This window comes from Ptiloglossa arizonensis, chromosome 3 (genome assembly GCF_051014685.1).
Source record: "Ptiloglossa arizonensis isolate GNS036 chromosome 3, iyPtiAriz1_principal, whole genome shotgun sequence".
Lineage (NCBI taxonomy): Eukaryota > Metazoa > Arthropoda > Insecta > Hymenoptera > Colletidae > Ptiloglossa > Ptiloglossa arizonensis.
In genome coordinates, this window is record NC_135050.1 from 22,278,808 (window position 1) to 22,293,958 (window position 15,151).

At 36.2% G+C, this 15,151-nt stretch overlaps 1 protein-coding gene across 1 annotated transcript; it reads left to right on the top strand.

Annotated features, from left to right (window-relative positions):
* The first annotated feature begins 1,827 nt into the window (after positions 1–1,827).
* On the top strand, positions 1,828–15,053 carry LOC143144086 (fatty-acid amide hydrolase 2-B-like). Its single transcript, XM_076306120.1, has 10 exons — positions 1,828–2,079; positions 9,890–10,061; positions 10,618–10,837; positions 11,410–11,627; positions 12,344–12,455; positions 12,979–13,277; positions 13,453–13,551; positions 13,937–14,104; positions 14,182–14,364; positions 14,785–15,053. Exons 2-10 carry the CDS (start codon positions 9,894–9,896, stop codon positions 14,875–14,877), a joined length of 1,560 nt encoding a protein of 519 aa, XP_076162235.1. The 5' UTR covers positions 1,828–2,079; positions 9,890–9,893; the 3' UTR covers positions 14,878–15,053.
* Positions 15,054–15,151: the final 98 nt, after the last annotated feature.

Consider the following 15,151-nt stretch of genomic DNA (forward strand, 5'->3'; position numbering starts at 1 on the left):
ATAAAAGTTGTCAAAACAAAAAATCCGACGTTTTACTCGACCTTGTTATGATTTTTTTATTTCAAATGTCATTTCGATGACACTACACGGAACCATTGATTGTGTTACTTTTTTGTAGAAACTAGAATTATTATTTTTTATCTTACAAATGTATGTATAAAAGTTGTCCGTCGAAGTCGAGTCCGTTTGACCTTTCAAACTAAACAGCTACGGTGTTAATTTTAAGCAATTTCGCTTGAAACGTCTTCGTGTGTAATTGAGAACCAGTTAAGATTTATTTTAAAGAATTTGTAAGATTCGAGAATACACGTGGTCGTCGCTTTCACTGACATCGTTTAAACATCTAACGATCGATGGAATGAGCAATTATTTTATCGTCGACACATCTTTTTACCGCTTCGTAGTTTTTATTACAAATAGATCGTGCAAACGAAATTTGTTCTTTAAACGATTTTGTACGTAAGCGTAATTGAGTGAAGTCGGCACGCGCGTGTAAACAGATCGAGTTACTACTGTAACATTATGATACGTAAACTGGCAGAGACTTCGACAACTACATTTACAGACGGAAGAGGAGAACAAATAAGAAAGGAAAACATAATGCAATCATTTGTGGTAATTTTCCCGCATGTGCGTGCGAGAAATGTATACAATTTCCTTTCAATTTCGAACGTCTGCGAAGATTTCTCCGTTTTTCTTTTGTATGTCAAGTTCACACCTTAAACGAAGATGTGAGTAAATCGTTGCGTACGGCATCATGGTTGAGAGATTTCATTATCGTTTCTGTAACGTAACAAATCGTAGACGTTTCGCAACACCGAAAGAAAGTTATATTTTTAATGTTTACAATTTCAAAGCGGGGAAACTACTTATGGAAAATTAAAAAATGGCCAAATAGGTCTATGTTAAATAATCCGCTGTTTAAAAATACGTAAAACCTGTAAATGGTCCGTTTTTTCTACAAATCATATTTTTCAGCGATATTTTACTTTAAAAGTGAACTGGACAGGTATAACCATGAAATGCATTTTATAGCAGGTTTTTATACTTTATTACCATTCTATAAAAAACGAAGGTAAGGTAAATTCGTCCATTCTATTTCGGAGGTCGTTCGTCAGTCGTTCATCAAAATAAAGTTGTTTTATTTGCTTTTTCAACACGTTTTTTACATCTATCCTTCAAATTTGTATTATTTACCGAATGCTAAATTAATTTTGGTTACCTACTTTTCAGACAAAGAGAACATTCATTTTTTGCTATTTCCTCGGGTTATTATCCGTACAGCTTTGTCTTAAGCAAAATATTTTTGTACATATATATTCGTTATTGAATTTTATTAATCGATTAGTATGACCATTTTTGCTCTTGTGTAAGTTTTTATACTTATAATAGATGTTATTTCACTAGATACGAAAATTTTTTAATTGGGTTCGTATTAACTTATACACGTACTTTTATATCTATCAAAACTAGGCATTGAAAAAAAACAGTTACCTTTTATGTTTCAATGATTCTTGAGAAAAATCTCTTTTGTTTTTATTTATCATAAATTTCTTATAATTATTTATCATAAATTTTATTCAAACAAGAATTTTTATTTATCTTGTCTCATAGGAACTTTTAGTGCGAAAACTTGTATCGTTCCATTTCAATTGTTTCAATGGAACCTATCGGAAAAGTTGCACGATTGTTTCGATCCCTATATTAATTTCTTCTGCGAAGAAGTCGACTCACCCTCTTGCGTACAACGAATGCGTTCTCCGTGGCTACGCTCGCGTTGACCGCGAAATGGTAACGCGTCCCACAACTCCCTGTCAGTAAGTTCTGGGAGTTCGTGGAAGAAGGAAGTTAGACACAGACGGACAGACAAATTATTTATCAGTACGGTACTCGTGGTCAGTCACCGTGGGCAATTCGATCGGATCGGCGATTGAATTCGCGGTGCAGAAGATCGCGGTCGCGTCAACTGCTTTGAAAGCCAGTGTCACCGTTTCATTGTAGAAACACCGTACGAACTTTCGTCGGGAAACCTGATGCGATCTAGCCTATACTTGTAAGAAGAAAAGAGAAAAGCACCAGGTAAGAGAGCGAGTATTTACAGATTTTGTCCAATTTAGAATTATAATCTAGCTGGTGGAATTCGTGATTAATCAAATTTCGAAGATATTTGCTCGGCAAGAATAGTATTCTGGATTGTTGCCCATTGTGCAGCGTTAATTTATTAATTTGCAATATACTTTGGCGAATGTGGTTGAGCAATATTAGAAAGTGGTCCTATAACACGATGCGAATATTTCCATTTTCTTTTTCATTGAGTTTAATTACAAGAAGCTGAAATAGGTCAAAGTAAGCGAGGAAGAGTACATTGAGAATATACCATGATAAAATATGAAATCTTCGTTTTCCGGAAATGATAATATCGATTATTGTGTCGTGCAATTACTTCCGCTAGATCGAACCTCGAAGACGTGGAGCACCCACCCCAGTAATACGCACAACATACGAACTCACAACTGTCAGTTATCAACCACTCTACGCATATGTATATTGAAGTACTTTTAAACAATTAGGCTGGAATAACGAACTTGACTCGCGGCACGCCACGACAGTTTGCAAGAAATTAATTATTAATGTCCATAAGCACGCATCGGAATAACACGAAGAATTACGGGCTGGATTAAATACAAACGACATTCTTTTTATAAATTCACCGAACGAATGTTCTGGCAAACTACCAGAAGGTTATATATAACAGAAAGATATATGTAGTATGTGTATTGTGTCCAATAACTTCTATACACTTTTGCCAACGATGTGACAGTTGTTTAACGACGGTATCATAAAAGCTTCTAAAGCGTATATTAAACCTATCGTGCACATTTTTTTCCACCTCTATATCAATCTCGAATTTTTCTTTCGCCCGTTTGCTTTACAGTAGATGTACATATGTACACGGGTGTTTGCACATCGTTATCGTAAAAAAGTTTAAATAAAAGAATTTGGGGTGCATACCTCTTTTGCCGCTGTCTCGTCACGGTCCTGGTTACAAACAAATGATAATCGGTTGGCGCCAAATCACTTTATCACGGTCACCGCGAGAACGTTATGCCATTCGCAAACTCGAGACTTTGATAACATATCATTATCAAATTGTTCGTGTAATTTTATTAAAATTTTGGTCGATTGGATATTTTGTTTTACATACGAATTTAACGATTACGTGTTGCGTAAATTGAACTTGGTACTTGTTGTTTACTCATAATGATAAACGATGAACAAAATTTCACGGTCATGTATGCACAATATCGAAAAGGGTTAGATACGCCGAGTATACCTTGTTGTTCCAATAAAGTGCGTTGACATTTACTGCACTAGTATGAAAAATGTTGTTTATATTTGAATTATCCTGGTTAGTGTCGTGCTCTGCCCACTACAGCCACATAACGAATTCTGATTCGTTAAATTAAATTACTTCGTTTACGTATTTTCAGTTCATTCGAAGAACGATTGCCTTTTCCACGTCTCAAATGCGTCGAACACGAAGCCGATTGTTTTGTTCTCACTCGAGAGACATTTTTTCCGCGAGCATCAGTTAAAAATGTAACATCGAACGATCAAACACGTCCATAATACTGGCAATGCCCAATTCTGAACGCATGTTAACAGTCTTTATGTACAGGGTCGACTTTGCGTGGAAGTAAACATTGTACCAATTGGGGGCACCTCTTGCTAGAAATATTTCGACGAAAGAAACAAACGGAAACATTAAAACGCTTAATATAGAAAATTTCAAGCGTAGTTTCCCGTAGAAACTGATAAAATTATTAACGAACTTTATAATTTGAAAGTAAGGAAAATAAACTTAAAAAGAAACCGCGCCTAGACTCGACAGTAATTTGAGCAATAATTTTATTATATCTTGTTCAGTCCATATTACTTTAAACGTAACAACTCAGGTTTTATTTATTTTTAATGTGTAACACGATGTAAAAGGGCCTGCTAGTAACCTAGCTTCGGCCCTGTAAATGTAACACTCGAAGTGTCTGATCGGTTGAACGTGTCGCCACGCCTGTAGCATTGAAAAGGTTAATAAAAACAAAGGTGAGCTCATTTAAACGAATTACGAATTCTGATCGAAGTTGGTTTACAGCGTACATTTCCCCTTTAGACGAAGCACTTAAAACAATTATGAATTTATAATCCTCGGACGATGAAATTAATTCTCTCATTCAACGAAAATATTGCGTTTTAGCGAACAAAGAATGTGTAACCAATGAGTGTCGAGTGTTGCGATTATAATATTTTGCGACTAACTATGAATCGATTGTTACGAGAACATATATATATGTCTGAATAAGCAAATAATGAATTAATGAATAATAATCATTTCATGAACAGATGTACCATAAGCTAAGGAAATTTAGAAAAGTGTGAAACTTGTATAAAAAGAGTTTTCTTCGTGCAAACACGTGTGCACGCGTATGAAGAAATGCCAACGAAAGCGATTTCCCATTTAGAAAACAAACATTGACTTATGTGCATTTTCGCAACGAACGATTCGATTGGACTATTCAGTTAATGATTGTACGAATAGCTGTCATTCTTCAAATACACGTTTTCACTGGAGGAAAATGACGAAACTAATTTCCTTCTTTGAAACCAACGACCTTAATGCAAAAGCATCGATTCGATTATATACAGAGTGTCAAAAAGAAAAAAAACAAAAGATCCAGTAAAAATATTTAGACAACGTAGATAAAAAAATTAATTTCGTCGAATTTACGATTGAAACTGGTTTTCGTTTTCGACGATAAAAGTGATTTACTTGTCCAAAGGAATGAATATTTTACCATATTCTTGCATCGATGTTTACAAAATACGTTTCCTAAGCATCTTTTGTATTTCCACTCACGCTTCACGTTATCGTGCCACAGAATCGCGTGCTGTTTTAAATATTCTTTACTCTGTTGGCATAACTTAATAGACGTGTTTTACACGCTAAACAAAAGGTATTGTTTCTTAAAATGTTCGATCTGTTAATCGTAACTACAAATATTTACAGTATAATTAATTTTAAGATATTACGTTAAATAAATAAATCATCTTGTACATAATCTGAAATTCGGTAACCGTACTCTAAATAATAAAAAAGAAGGAATTGTTAGCTTTCGCTAGATTTGATATATTAATTTTATGAAAAGATATACAATACAAATGTCAAGTTTATTTATTTATTTTACAGTATTATTATTTTTTGAGAAACAATAATTGTTATTTGCTTTGTATTTAACAATAGCAGTGTCAACAACAAATATTAATTATAGGATTTTTAAAGCAGTTTTTTTATTTAGTTAAAAAACGATTATACAGAGAACTAAATGGGTGGTTTACGAAATGTTCTCTCGTAAAAGTATGTACATAAGTATTTATCGTCTAATCGATTCTTGAGGAGATTGCAAAGCATGGGACGAGAGATAGAGTAAATAACAGAGTGTTTTGAAACTTCAATGATTAATATTTCTTTCAAATTGTTATAATATTATCATGTTATATTATCGTTGGAGGAACGAACGATCACTGGTATTATCGAAACAGGAATTGTTTCTAACAGTGACAAAGTTTAACCGTACGATCTATAATTTGAGCAAGCAGTTTTTACTATACTTACCGAGCTCTATGTACTTACGTATATCTTCTGAATTTGACATGCTAAACACACGTCTCGCTGGACGTATTATCATTACTGAAAGTAGCCTTTAAAATTATTGTTATTGCTGTAATTATGTCACCATCTTTGAACACACTGTGGACATCGAGTATAAATATCGATTTATTTAAGAGAGTAAACGTGACGAATTTAATTCTGATCTAAGTAAAAATATTGTCAATTGTTTTGCGAATATAAGTCAATCGTAGGATTTAAAACAATGATTTTTATTCTATCCATTATATTCTAAATCAATAATAACAAACGGTTATTTACCTGGTAATTTTTAGCCGGTTGTAAAGTTAAGAATTTTAACTTTTAAAATTTCAGAAACGTTTCGTTTGTGCAAGTTAAGTCACAATCGGTGAAACACGGTCTGTACAGATGGTTGTTTAAAATTTTTCCGGTTGATAATAATCCATGGTCAACCACTGAAACTTGTTTATAAATTATTTGTAATTGGAAATTATTTGATTACATTTAATTGCGAGATATGTGTACTTAGTTGCGTAACTTATTCAACTCGTTAAATTGTAAAGGCCACCATCGAATGAGAACAATTACGTAACCGGTTTTTCCTCAATTCTCTGCGAACATAATAGACATTGGAAATTGTTGCGTTTACCTCTTCAAATTAGTGCGTGTTGTTTAAAATTATCCGTGTCAGTACACGAACAGTAATTGAATCGAAAAACGGTATACACGATGTTGGAGTTCACCTATAAATACTATTATTTTCTTTCTCGATTCATTATGCCTGCCACAACGTCTTCCGTTTGGTATCAAAATAAATGGGTCAATTGCGTGCAATCAGGAATTTCAAATAGGAGACGAACGGGGACGAAACATTTGCATATCTTTAACATTTTGCATATTTTACAGATACAAATAATTATCATTTTATAATGATAATCAATCTCCAAGTTTCTCGCCAGTATATTCAAAACTTCATAAATATTAATATTCATGTTTCTAAGTATCTATAAAGGAGTGACTCGAGAAACTGGGACGAGTCAAATTTCTTTTCACGATCTCGTAAGGCGTTAGAAAAGACCATGAAAAATGTTGATAAATGAAAACGAAATAAATAAGGAAAAGATTTCATTATCTCTGTAGTAAATTTGCGACAAAGTCAGTTTAATGGTCAACGCACGAGTGACTCGAGTAATCATTTGATTTTAATCGGAGTATAGCAAAACCGCGTTCGCTTCATTTACATCCATAAGTACAAATACTATTAACATCTTAGCAAAAAGATCTAAAGTTATCAACAATAAATAGGAGAAAACTGAAATATAAAAAAAAAATTAATAAATTGTATAATTTATGAAATTTCAAGCGTCCATAGCCAACTGCCTGTGTCTAGATCCTTCGCAGGACTCGGGTCAGAAAGTGAATTTAATATTCTGCTGTAGCAACGAAAAAAATACTAAAATTATTAATAACGTATAGGAAACAACTGCCAAAGGGAGCGATATTCTAATAAAGAAATTAATAATTCGTACAATTTATGGAATTTCAAACGTTCCTAGGCAATTGCCTGTGTGTAGATCTTTCGTTGGACACAGGTCAAAAAGTGAGCCCCACTCGTTCTCGGATTGTGCCACATTATCAACATTCAATCGCTTTAAAACACAAGTATACCGATTCCTGGCGTTTTATCGTTCCGGATGGAAGCAAAAAACGGTAGTCAGAAGCTCGATACTCGCCTCTGTCGATAACACAAGAGAAATTCCGATATTACGGATGGCCTAGTTCCTTAAGTACACGATACTGTTAACTATTGATCCGTATCCTTTAAATATCGTATCCTGTGAGAATTACAGTTCGTCGTTGCACGAACTGGCCATAGACCTCCAGCGGCGTTGGTATAACGACTTCGCATTCCGATTTCACGAATCGTGATAAGAAACTCAAGCGAGAACGATGCGGGTTTAGATGTACCGAGTCTAGGTTAGATGACGAAACGAGTATCGTTGAGCTTTTCGATGCATTATTCTTCGGATTATTTCGAAGCGTGTAATCTGGAAACGACTATCGTGGCAAATAGTTATCCCCGATGACCAGCTGAGCCTTGTGTAACACCAGATGAGTGAAAACGATAAACGAAGAGATAGACGAAAGGGTTATCGGGGACTTGGCGGAGTAGACAAATTGTAAACATTAAAGATGAAAGATCAAAGAAACGACTTTGTCGTTGGTAGCGATTCTAGTCGATCGTGTCTCGATATTTTTTTACAAATGTTTCTTCACCGTTGACAATTTGTTAAAATATTCTTATTTATTCAACGTTACCATTGAGATTGAGTCACCATTTTCTAATTCGATCCTCGTACGCACTGATGGCGCCTTTGCAACGGCCATAAAAAATACGTTCCCTTTCTTCACCTCGTCCTACCCCAGCTCGCGTGCAAGAACGATCTTTCGATTCGTCGATCGGTGTGTGCTCTCACCGTACCAAGGATTCACATCACGAGTGTAAACTAATTTAACACGTGCGCTCCTTGCTACGTGTACTTCGTTTCTAATTACTGGATTACGATAATACTCTCTGCACCGGGATAGCATCGTTAGCCTGTTTATTATCGGAGAAAATTGCGCCACAAAATTCGCACGACGAGTTTCGGTTCGATCCTTGCTTCCGAAACTCTCGAATATTGTTCGTTTCGTGGCTCGAGATTTGACTAAATAAACATTTTGTTCGAACACTATCGTCGAAAAAAAGTTCTTTAAAATAATCTTATTCGAACAAATTTCTTGCAACGTTAAAACCACCGACGTTGAACATATTCCTGTTTGTATCAGATCACATACGTATCTTTGGCATGAAAACAAAGAAAGATAAATTAATTTACGCATATAATTAGATCTCGATTTTCACGAATCTCGTTGAATATTTTGACAAAAACATCGTTAACGAACGATTTAAAAATCAAATTCGGTACCAGACGAATCGACCGCTTTGGTGGTTCTACGTAAGTCAAAACACTCGTGTTGGAACATTTTTTTTCTTTTTTTTTTTAAGCAATTTTTGTCAAAATAAAGTACTCGAAACGAAAGATCGAATATGCCTTCCACGTTATCGAAATATAAATTCCTGAGAAACGGGCACGGTGAAACCACATGCGCGATCGTTTCGATAGAGATCGTTTCGATAGACGATCGAATCGAACGAATCCGGTCAAAGTGGGCTAATGAGTGGGTGATCATGGTCCTAATAGCAAGAGTTGCGCACGTGAAACCGTAAGTAAAATTCTTAACCGCAACGAAATGGGTAATATTTTGTTGCCCCATCGCCACGCTTTCTTAGCACTGTGTACTTCCACACGAGATCACTCTTACCGGTACATGGTTCTCGATAATGTGCATGTACAATATGTACAGGGTGTCCTGGAAACAAACAGCCGTCGGAAGTTCTTAAGTTCAGAATATTGACAAATATTTTTACATATTAACGGTGAATAAACAATGATCGAAAACTACGTACTTCGAATACCACGCGTTGATGTTGATTTCCTCAAGCGATCCAGGTTCATTAAACATGCAGGTTCATTATTCAAGGTCACTTCCTCCCATCACGCGGATGAGTCTCACTTTCGCGTCATTTTCGAATAATTCCAATGAAAAGTGGAAAGAAATTTCATATCGTGGCTGATACGAGCGAATTTTATATCTCTGGATCGGTGAAAACGCGTTGGAAAAAATTTTGCCGAAAAATGAGCCCGATTGACATTTACAAGGTCAATTTCTGTTCAATCGTATCGTTTTCTACACGTTACAAAAATCGAACTTGTAGAAGTATTATTCTTGTTGTTGTTTTTATTTACGTGGTTTACATTTCGAGCAAAATTAGTATACTTATCGTGTGATCGATTATCGACACACATACTGAAATTGTGACCAGTTAAATATAGTTTCTCATGATTGTGATCACACTCGAAACGCACCGAGACCAAGCACTAGATACTAACTGAATTTATAAAAACATGAGATACTGAGACAAAGTAATTCGCTTATGCTACACATGACGAAACATTTCTCTCCATCCTGTATATAAAAAAGACAAGTTCGTCAATGGTATCCAGTATTACTAGACAATTCTTTTATTCGTATTATATACGAGCCACGAATAAATAATAATTAAGAAATCGAACTTCAAAGAGTTATTTTTTCTCCTAACAGAAAAATGTTCCTGCCAAACTTCATGAGTCTGTTTATACACTTTGTGCATTTTATTATCCGCCCCTTCTTCGCAGTCATGCACATAAGGAAACCACCGAGAATAGCACCGACTAAGGATCCTCTGTTAAAAATTAGCGCGAATGCATTAGCCAAGAAGATCAGACTCGGAGAAGTGAGTACACACTGACTATGTATTGTTTATCAACACATCCTCGTACAAGAAGTCTATTCATTGTGCGAGATTAGCTGTTGCATTTGAGCGTTATTGTATGGCCATTAAACACTACGCTAATTTAATAATTCAATAGTAAAATGCTTGCTAGGAATTCCAGTGACGGTGGTAGCGAATTAGTTAGATATACAAGTAATGTTTAAACAGTCTATTCGAACGTTTCGACCGTGTCGCTTCGAGTTCCCTTCGCTCCAAAAGTATAATGCGTGGAAAATTCTTTTCAATTATTATTTACTATGTGTGTTTGCACTTTCTCTTCGAAAGTATCGATAACTCGCAGAATCGTGTCCATCATTTCATGACATTCCCATTGACACGCTTACGTCTCCTCGGAAAAGTTTCCCAAGCGAAAAATTATAGAACAATGTTACACGTGTCGGGGATATCTTCGAAGGATAACAATTTCGGGGTAACGTTACTTTCGAAGATAGAGTGTTACGTTGAAATAGTGACCAAATGATATCAGAAATTTGTAAATTTCCTACACTGGAAAAAGCTTTCCAGCCAGACTATAGTGGAGGCGTACATCGAACGTATTAAGGAGGTGAATCCTATACTAAACGCAGTGGTGGAGGATCGGTTCGAAGCGGCTATAAACGATGCAAAAGCGTGCGACGCGAAGTTAAAGACCGGAGACGTCACCGCTTCAACTCTAGAAAGGGAGAAACCACTTTTTGGAGTGCCAGTTACCATCAAGGAAAGTTGTTCCCTTGCAGGTGAGAAACTTTCAACAAGAACGTACGGACTTCAAATGCGATTATAGTCCGTTAAGAACTCGAGAAAAAGGATTGAACAATAATATTTCAAGTTCCGGTTAACAAAATAGTATTATTATTAGATAAGTTAACGTTAGTATAGTTGACAAGAACATTATTCGTGTTACGTCTGTCCGCTTCGGGTATCGAACCATTGTCGCTAACAATCATCTACTATTCGTCCACGAGAAGAAGGCGAATGGGTGTTTACGTCCCCACCCTAGTCTACTAGCCTCCCTACCATCGCACGCGTTATCACTATTGGTCGCTGTTTGTCACCGCCCCTCGACCGATGCGTGCAGTGGTGGGGATAGTAGATTGTAAACTAGAGTGGGTGTAAAGTAACGCCATGTGAACACACGTTGATCTTCTTTTTATGATATCAACAGTTATCAACGGTTTATGCGGTACAAAATCAATAGAGAGTATTGATGCTGAACTTACATGAAAAAAATAATTAAGTAGGAACAATAATACGTAACGATCTCCCGTCGAGGTTGAGAAGCTTTAAAGAAATATTCTTTTGAAATCAGGAATGAGTTTAACGGGTGGCAGCTTGGTTAGGAAAGGAATGAAAGCTTCGGAAGATGGATCTGTGGTAAACATACTGAAGAACTCTGGTGCTATACCTTTGTGCGTTACAAACACCTCTGAAATGTGCTCAGGGATACACGCAACGAATTTTCTTTTCGGCACAACGAGGAATCCATACGATACGAATAGATCTCCAGGAGGGTCATCGGGCGGGGAGGTAACGGTTTAAGTTAATTTTCAACTTTTTCAAAAGTTTAACTTTATCGAATTCGTTTAGACTCAGCTACCTCGCAACTCTGACAATTGATCTCGAGAAATGAATAATCCTTGCTTGTTTTTCTTTTCAAACACTGTTTTCACATTTTAAGGCAAGCGCAACTGTAACTCTTTCGTTGAAAGATTTAACGAAACGGAAGATTTAATAAATTTTATGCGTTAGTAGATTAAGGAGGGTAACCCTGCCCTACATCATTTTTTACTCTTGAAATGTTTAGTTCTTTAAAACTAAATTTTCAATCTATTGTGGTAAAAGCGTTTTAGACCTAACTATGGTAAAAAATTCTCGCGAATTGATTCGTTATTCCGATCTTTTTTTTTATACGACACCTTTGCAAATTAATAGTCGAAGGAGGTGATCCGCGAGATCGTGTTTGTCGGACAGACCTAACTGATAACACATGGATCGATTGAGTTTTCACTAACAATGTGTCGTAAATGCGTATCGTTGTAAAACGGATTATAGGGAAACGAGGTACTATAATACGTACATATTTATTAGCGCAACTATCTCGTAAATTATTCGTAAACGGGTGTTTGTCTATGCCGGATAATAATCGTTAAACGTCTGTCACCACAACGTGGTTGACATTCCCACCCCACCGGCTAGTAGTAAATCAATATCAATGTTTGAGATTAATTTTTTCTTTCTCTTAGGGCGCGTTGATTGGCGCGGGAGCTTCTATACTTGGGATTGGCTCGGATCTAATCGGTTCCATAAGAATACCGGCCCTCTTCAATGGGATTTTTGGTCATAAACCTACTCCGGGTAATTATACCAAAGCAGAGACAGTTAAATTTTTGTCGATTGTAAAATATTTCACTTCATAATTTAAAGTCCAAGTTCTCGACCATCTCTTTATCAAACGTTTACATATATTTACATAATTATTCTTAACAAATCGTGGAATAGTTTTATATATATTTTTAAATAAGAAATGCAGTCTGAAAGGAACGCATTCTTTCACGATTGGGTTCTCTTTCTATTTATCATTAAATAATTATAAACGAACCTTTCCATGTCCAGCTTAAGAAAATATTCTAAATCTTATGTATTCCACGAATAGAAGAATATATTCGCAACCTGCTGAGAAATATAATAATTACCAAATAGGATGTTCAGTTTGTAGGGCAGAGAGGGTTACAACATTTTCTTGACTCGTCAGGAATTAAACGTAGCACAGTTTATTCGAATATTAAAGATAGGAAGCGAGTTAATACATTCCATGAAATTTAGCATTGAAAATGTCATTTGATTCATTAATTCTCTAATCACGCGGTTTCGTTCACAGGTATTATTCCTATCGTGGGTCATTTTCCCACGTCCGATGATCCGACATTCCAAAAAATGTTGGTGATCGGTCCGTTGACGCGCTACGCGGACGACCTCCACTTGGCTGTGAAAATACTGAGCTCGAAATGCGAAAGGCCGTTACACCTAGACGAGCCAGTGGACGTGAAAACTCTCAGGGTCTTTTACTTGGATAATATCAACAGTTTATGCGGTACAAAATCAACCACGTCAGATATAAGACGAACGATTAACGATGCGATGCGTTTCTTCGCGGAGAGCGGTGCACACGTTGAACACGTAATAATTTTATAGAAAAATTTTTCCCTTTAAAGAACCGGTACACCTGGTACAATCTTTACCATCACGAAGAATGAAGTATTTTCATTCGATGAGGACCACAATGGTTTGATTTCTATTTAAAAAGAGGCACCGTCTCTCGAATTTCCATACTCAAGCCACGAATGTATTTCAGTTGTCACAGGAATGGGTACACGACATATTCATAATCCTAATGGCCTGTATAGGCGAAGTGGACTTACCTGAAGTACTTTTGGACGTTAAATGCTCCGAGGTAACGATTGCAGTATAATATTCTCTTCACTGCGGTAATCGCCAATTCTGACAGCTGAATATCTTGGAATCTATTCGTCGAATTCTGTCGTAAAAAGACCGGTTGTTCCATTGGAAAAACCTCTGGACACCTACCCATAGTGGAACTATTGCCACATCATATTATATCCCCTTCAAAGCCATGTAACTTTTATTAACAACGCTTATACTGTCGCGTAAAGTAACGAAGATATGGCGGTGTTTTGTTTCTAGTTTATATCCAAAGATTCACCCTGTAAGTACATTCACGGGGTAAAATAAAATTGATTCACGCCATTCTTGAATTTAGAATCTCTGTGCGGGAACATTGTTTAAATACGTTGTCTTATCTGTAACGTTCTTCGCAGAAAAAGAAGAAACCAGGGGTTGAATTCGTAAAGGCGATGTTTGGCTTGTCAAACTACACGTTTCATCTCACCATGGCACGAGTTCTGAAGGAAATGCACGGATTCGTGCCGCTTTCGAAAATACAACATTATAAAACTATCAGGGAGGATATTCGTCGTCGGTTCAATGTATGGGAGTATATTTCATTCGATGCGTACAATCGTATGTCAGGTTCAGCGAATTGTCACGATGAATTGATTCACAGGATCTGCTCGGCAACGACGCAGTGTTCGTGTGTCCCACGTTTCCTCAACCAGCACCTCTATCGGGATTGGTTTGCCTTCAAACCGATTGTAGCATTTATAGTGCCTTTAGTAATATCATGGAATTGCCATCGACACAGGTGCCAATGGGATTGAACAGTAACGGTTTGCCAATTGGATTTCAGGTAACTATCAAAATATTTCTTCTAGAACTATCTACGGTTCCTCAGTGGAGATCATTTCTTCAATTGTTGCAACAAGTATATTATTGGAAATAAGTAAGAAAAGTAAATGCTGTTCCAATTGAAAAAATCAATGCTGAAAATATAACGTTTGTTGCAAAGAGTAGAGCCACGCACGGGTAACTCGATTCTATTCCTGAATTGAAGGATCATTTGTACAAGTAGAATGATCAAAATTAAAGTTACTCGAGCAGAGCAAGCTGAACATTGAACGAAAGTCCCACAAATATCAAATACACTAAATTTGTTTACTTTATGACACATGGGTGTATTGTTCTTTTAAACTATTCCGAGCAGTACATCTATCACATTTGTTGAAGACGTTTCATAAATAATATGACTGAAAAAAAAATGGTGTTTCAGGTAATGGCTGCGTCTCATCAAGACCGTCTTTGCTTGGCAGTAGCTAGGGAATTGGAAAAAGCCTTTGGTGGTTGGACACCTCCTCCCAGCTGAATATACATTTCGTCGATAATAGTCCTACCCGCACTGTTTTTATCACGGACTACTCGTACTCCATACTTGTTAATTATTGTGATCTTATTACCAGAAAGTACTGTTTTTCTAGCTTAAGGATTCTATCGCATAGGAGACTGTAAACAAAGTTATTTTAATAGAAAAGATACGATCTACTTATTTAGAATCAATCCTTTATGACAACCGTTTACTTGTATCTGCAGATACACACTTGTAATTCAGATTAGATCTGCATATTTCAACTATTTGATTG

Coding starts and splice junctions, on each gene's coding strand:
- LOC143144086 (XM_076306120.1), top strand. CDS start 9,894: ATGTTCCTGCCAAACTTCATGAGTCTGTTTATACACTTTGTGCATTTT. Junction 10,062..10,617: donor AGAAGATCAGACTCGGAGAA/GTGAGTACACAC, acceptor CACTGGAAAAAG/CTTTCCAGCCAGACTATAGT. Junction 14,365..14,784: donor GTTTGCCAATTGGATTTCAG/GTAACTATCAAA, acceptor ATGGTGTTTCAG/GTAATGGCTGCGTCTCATCA.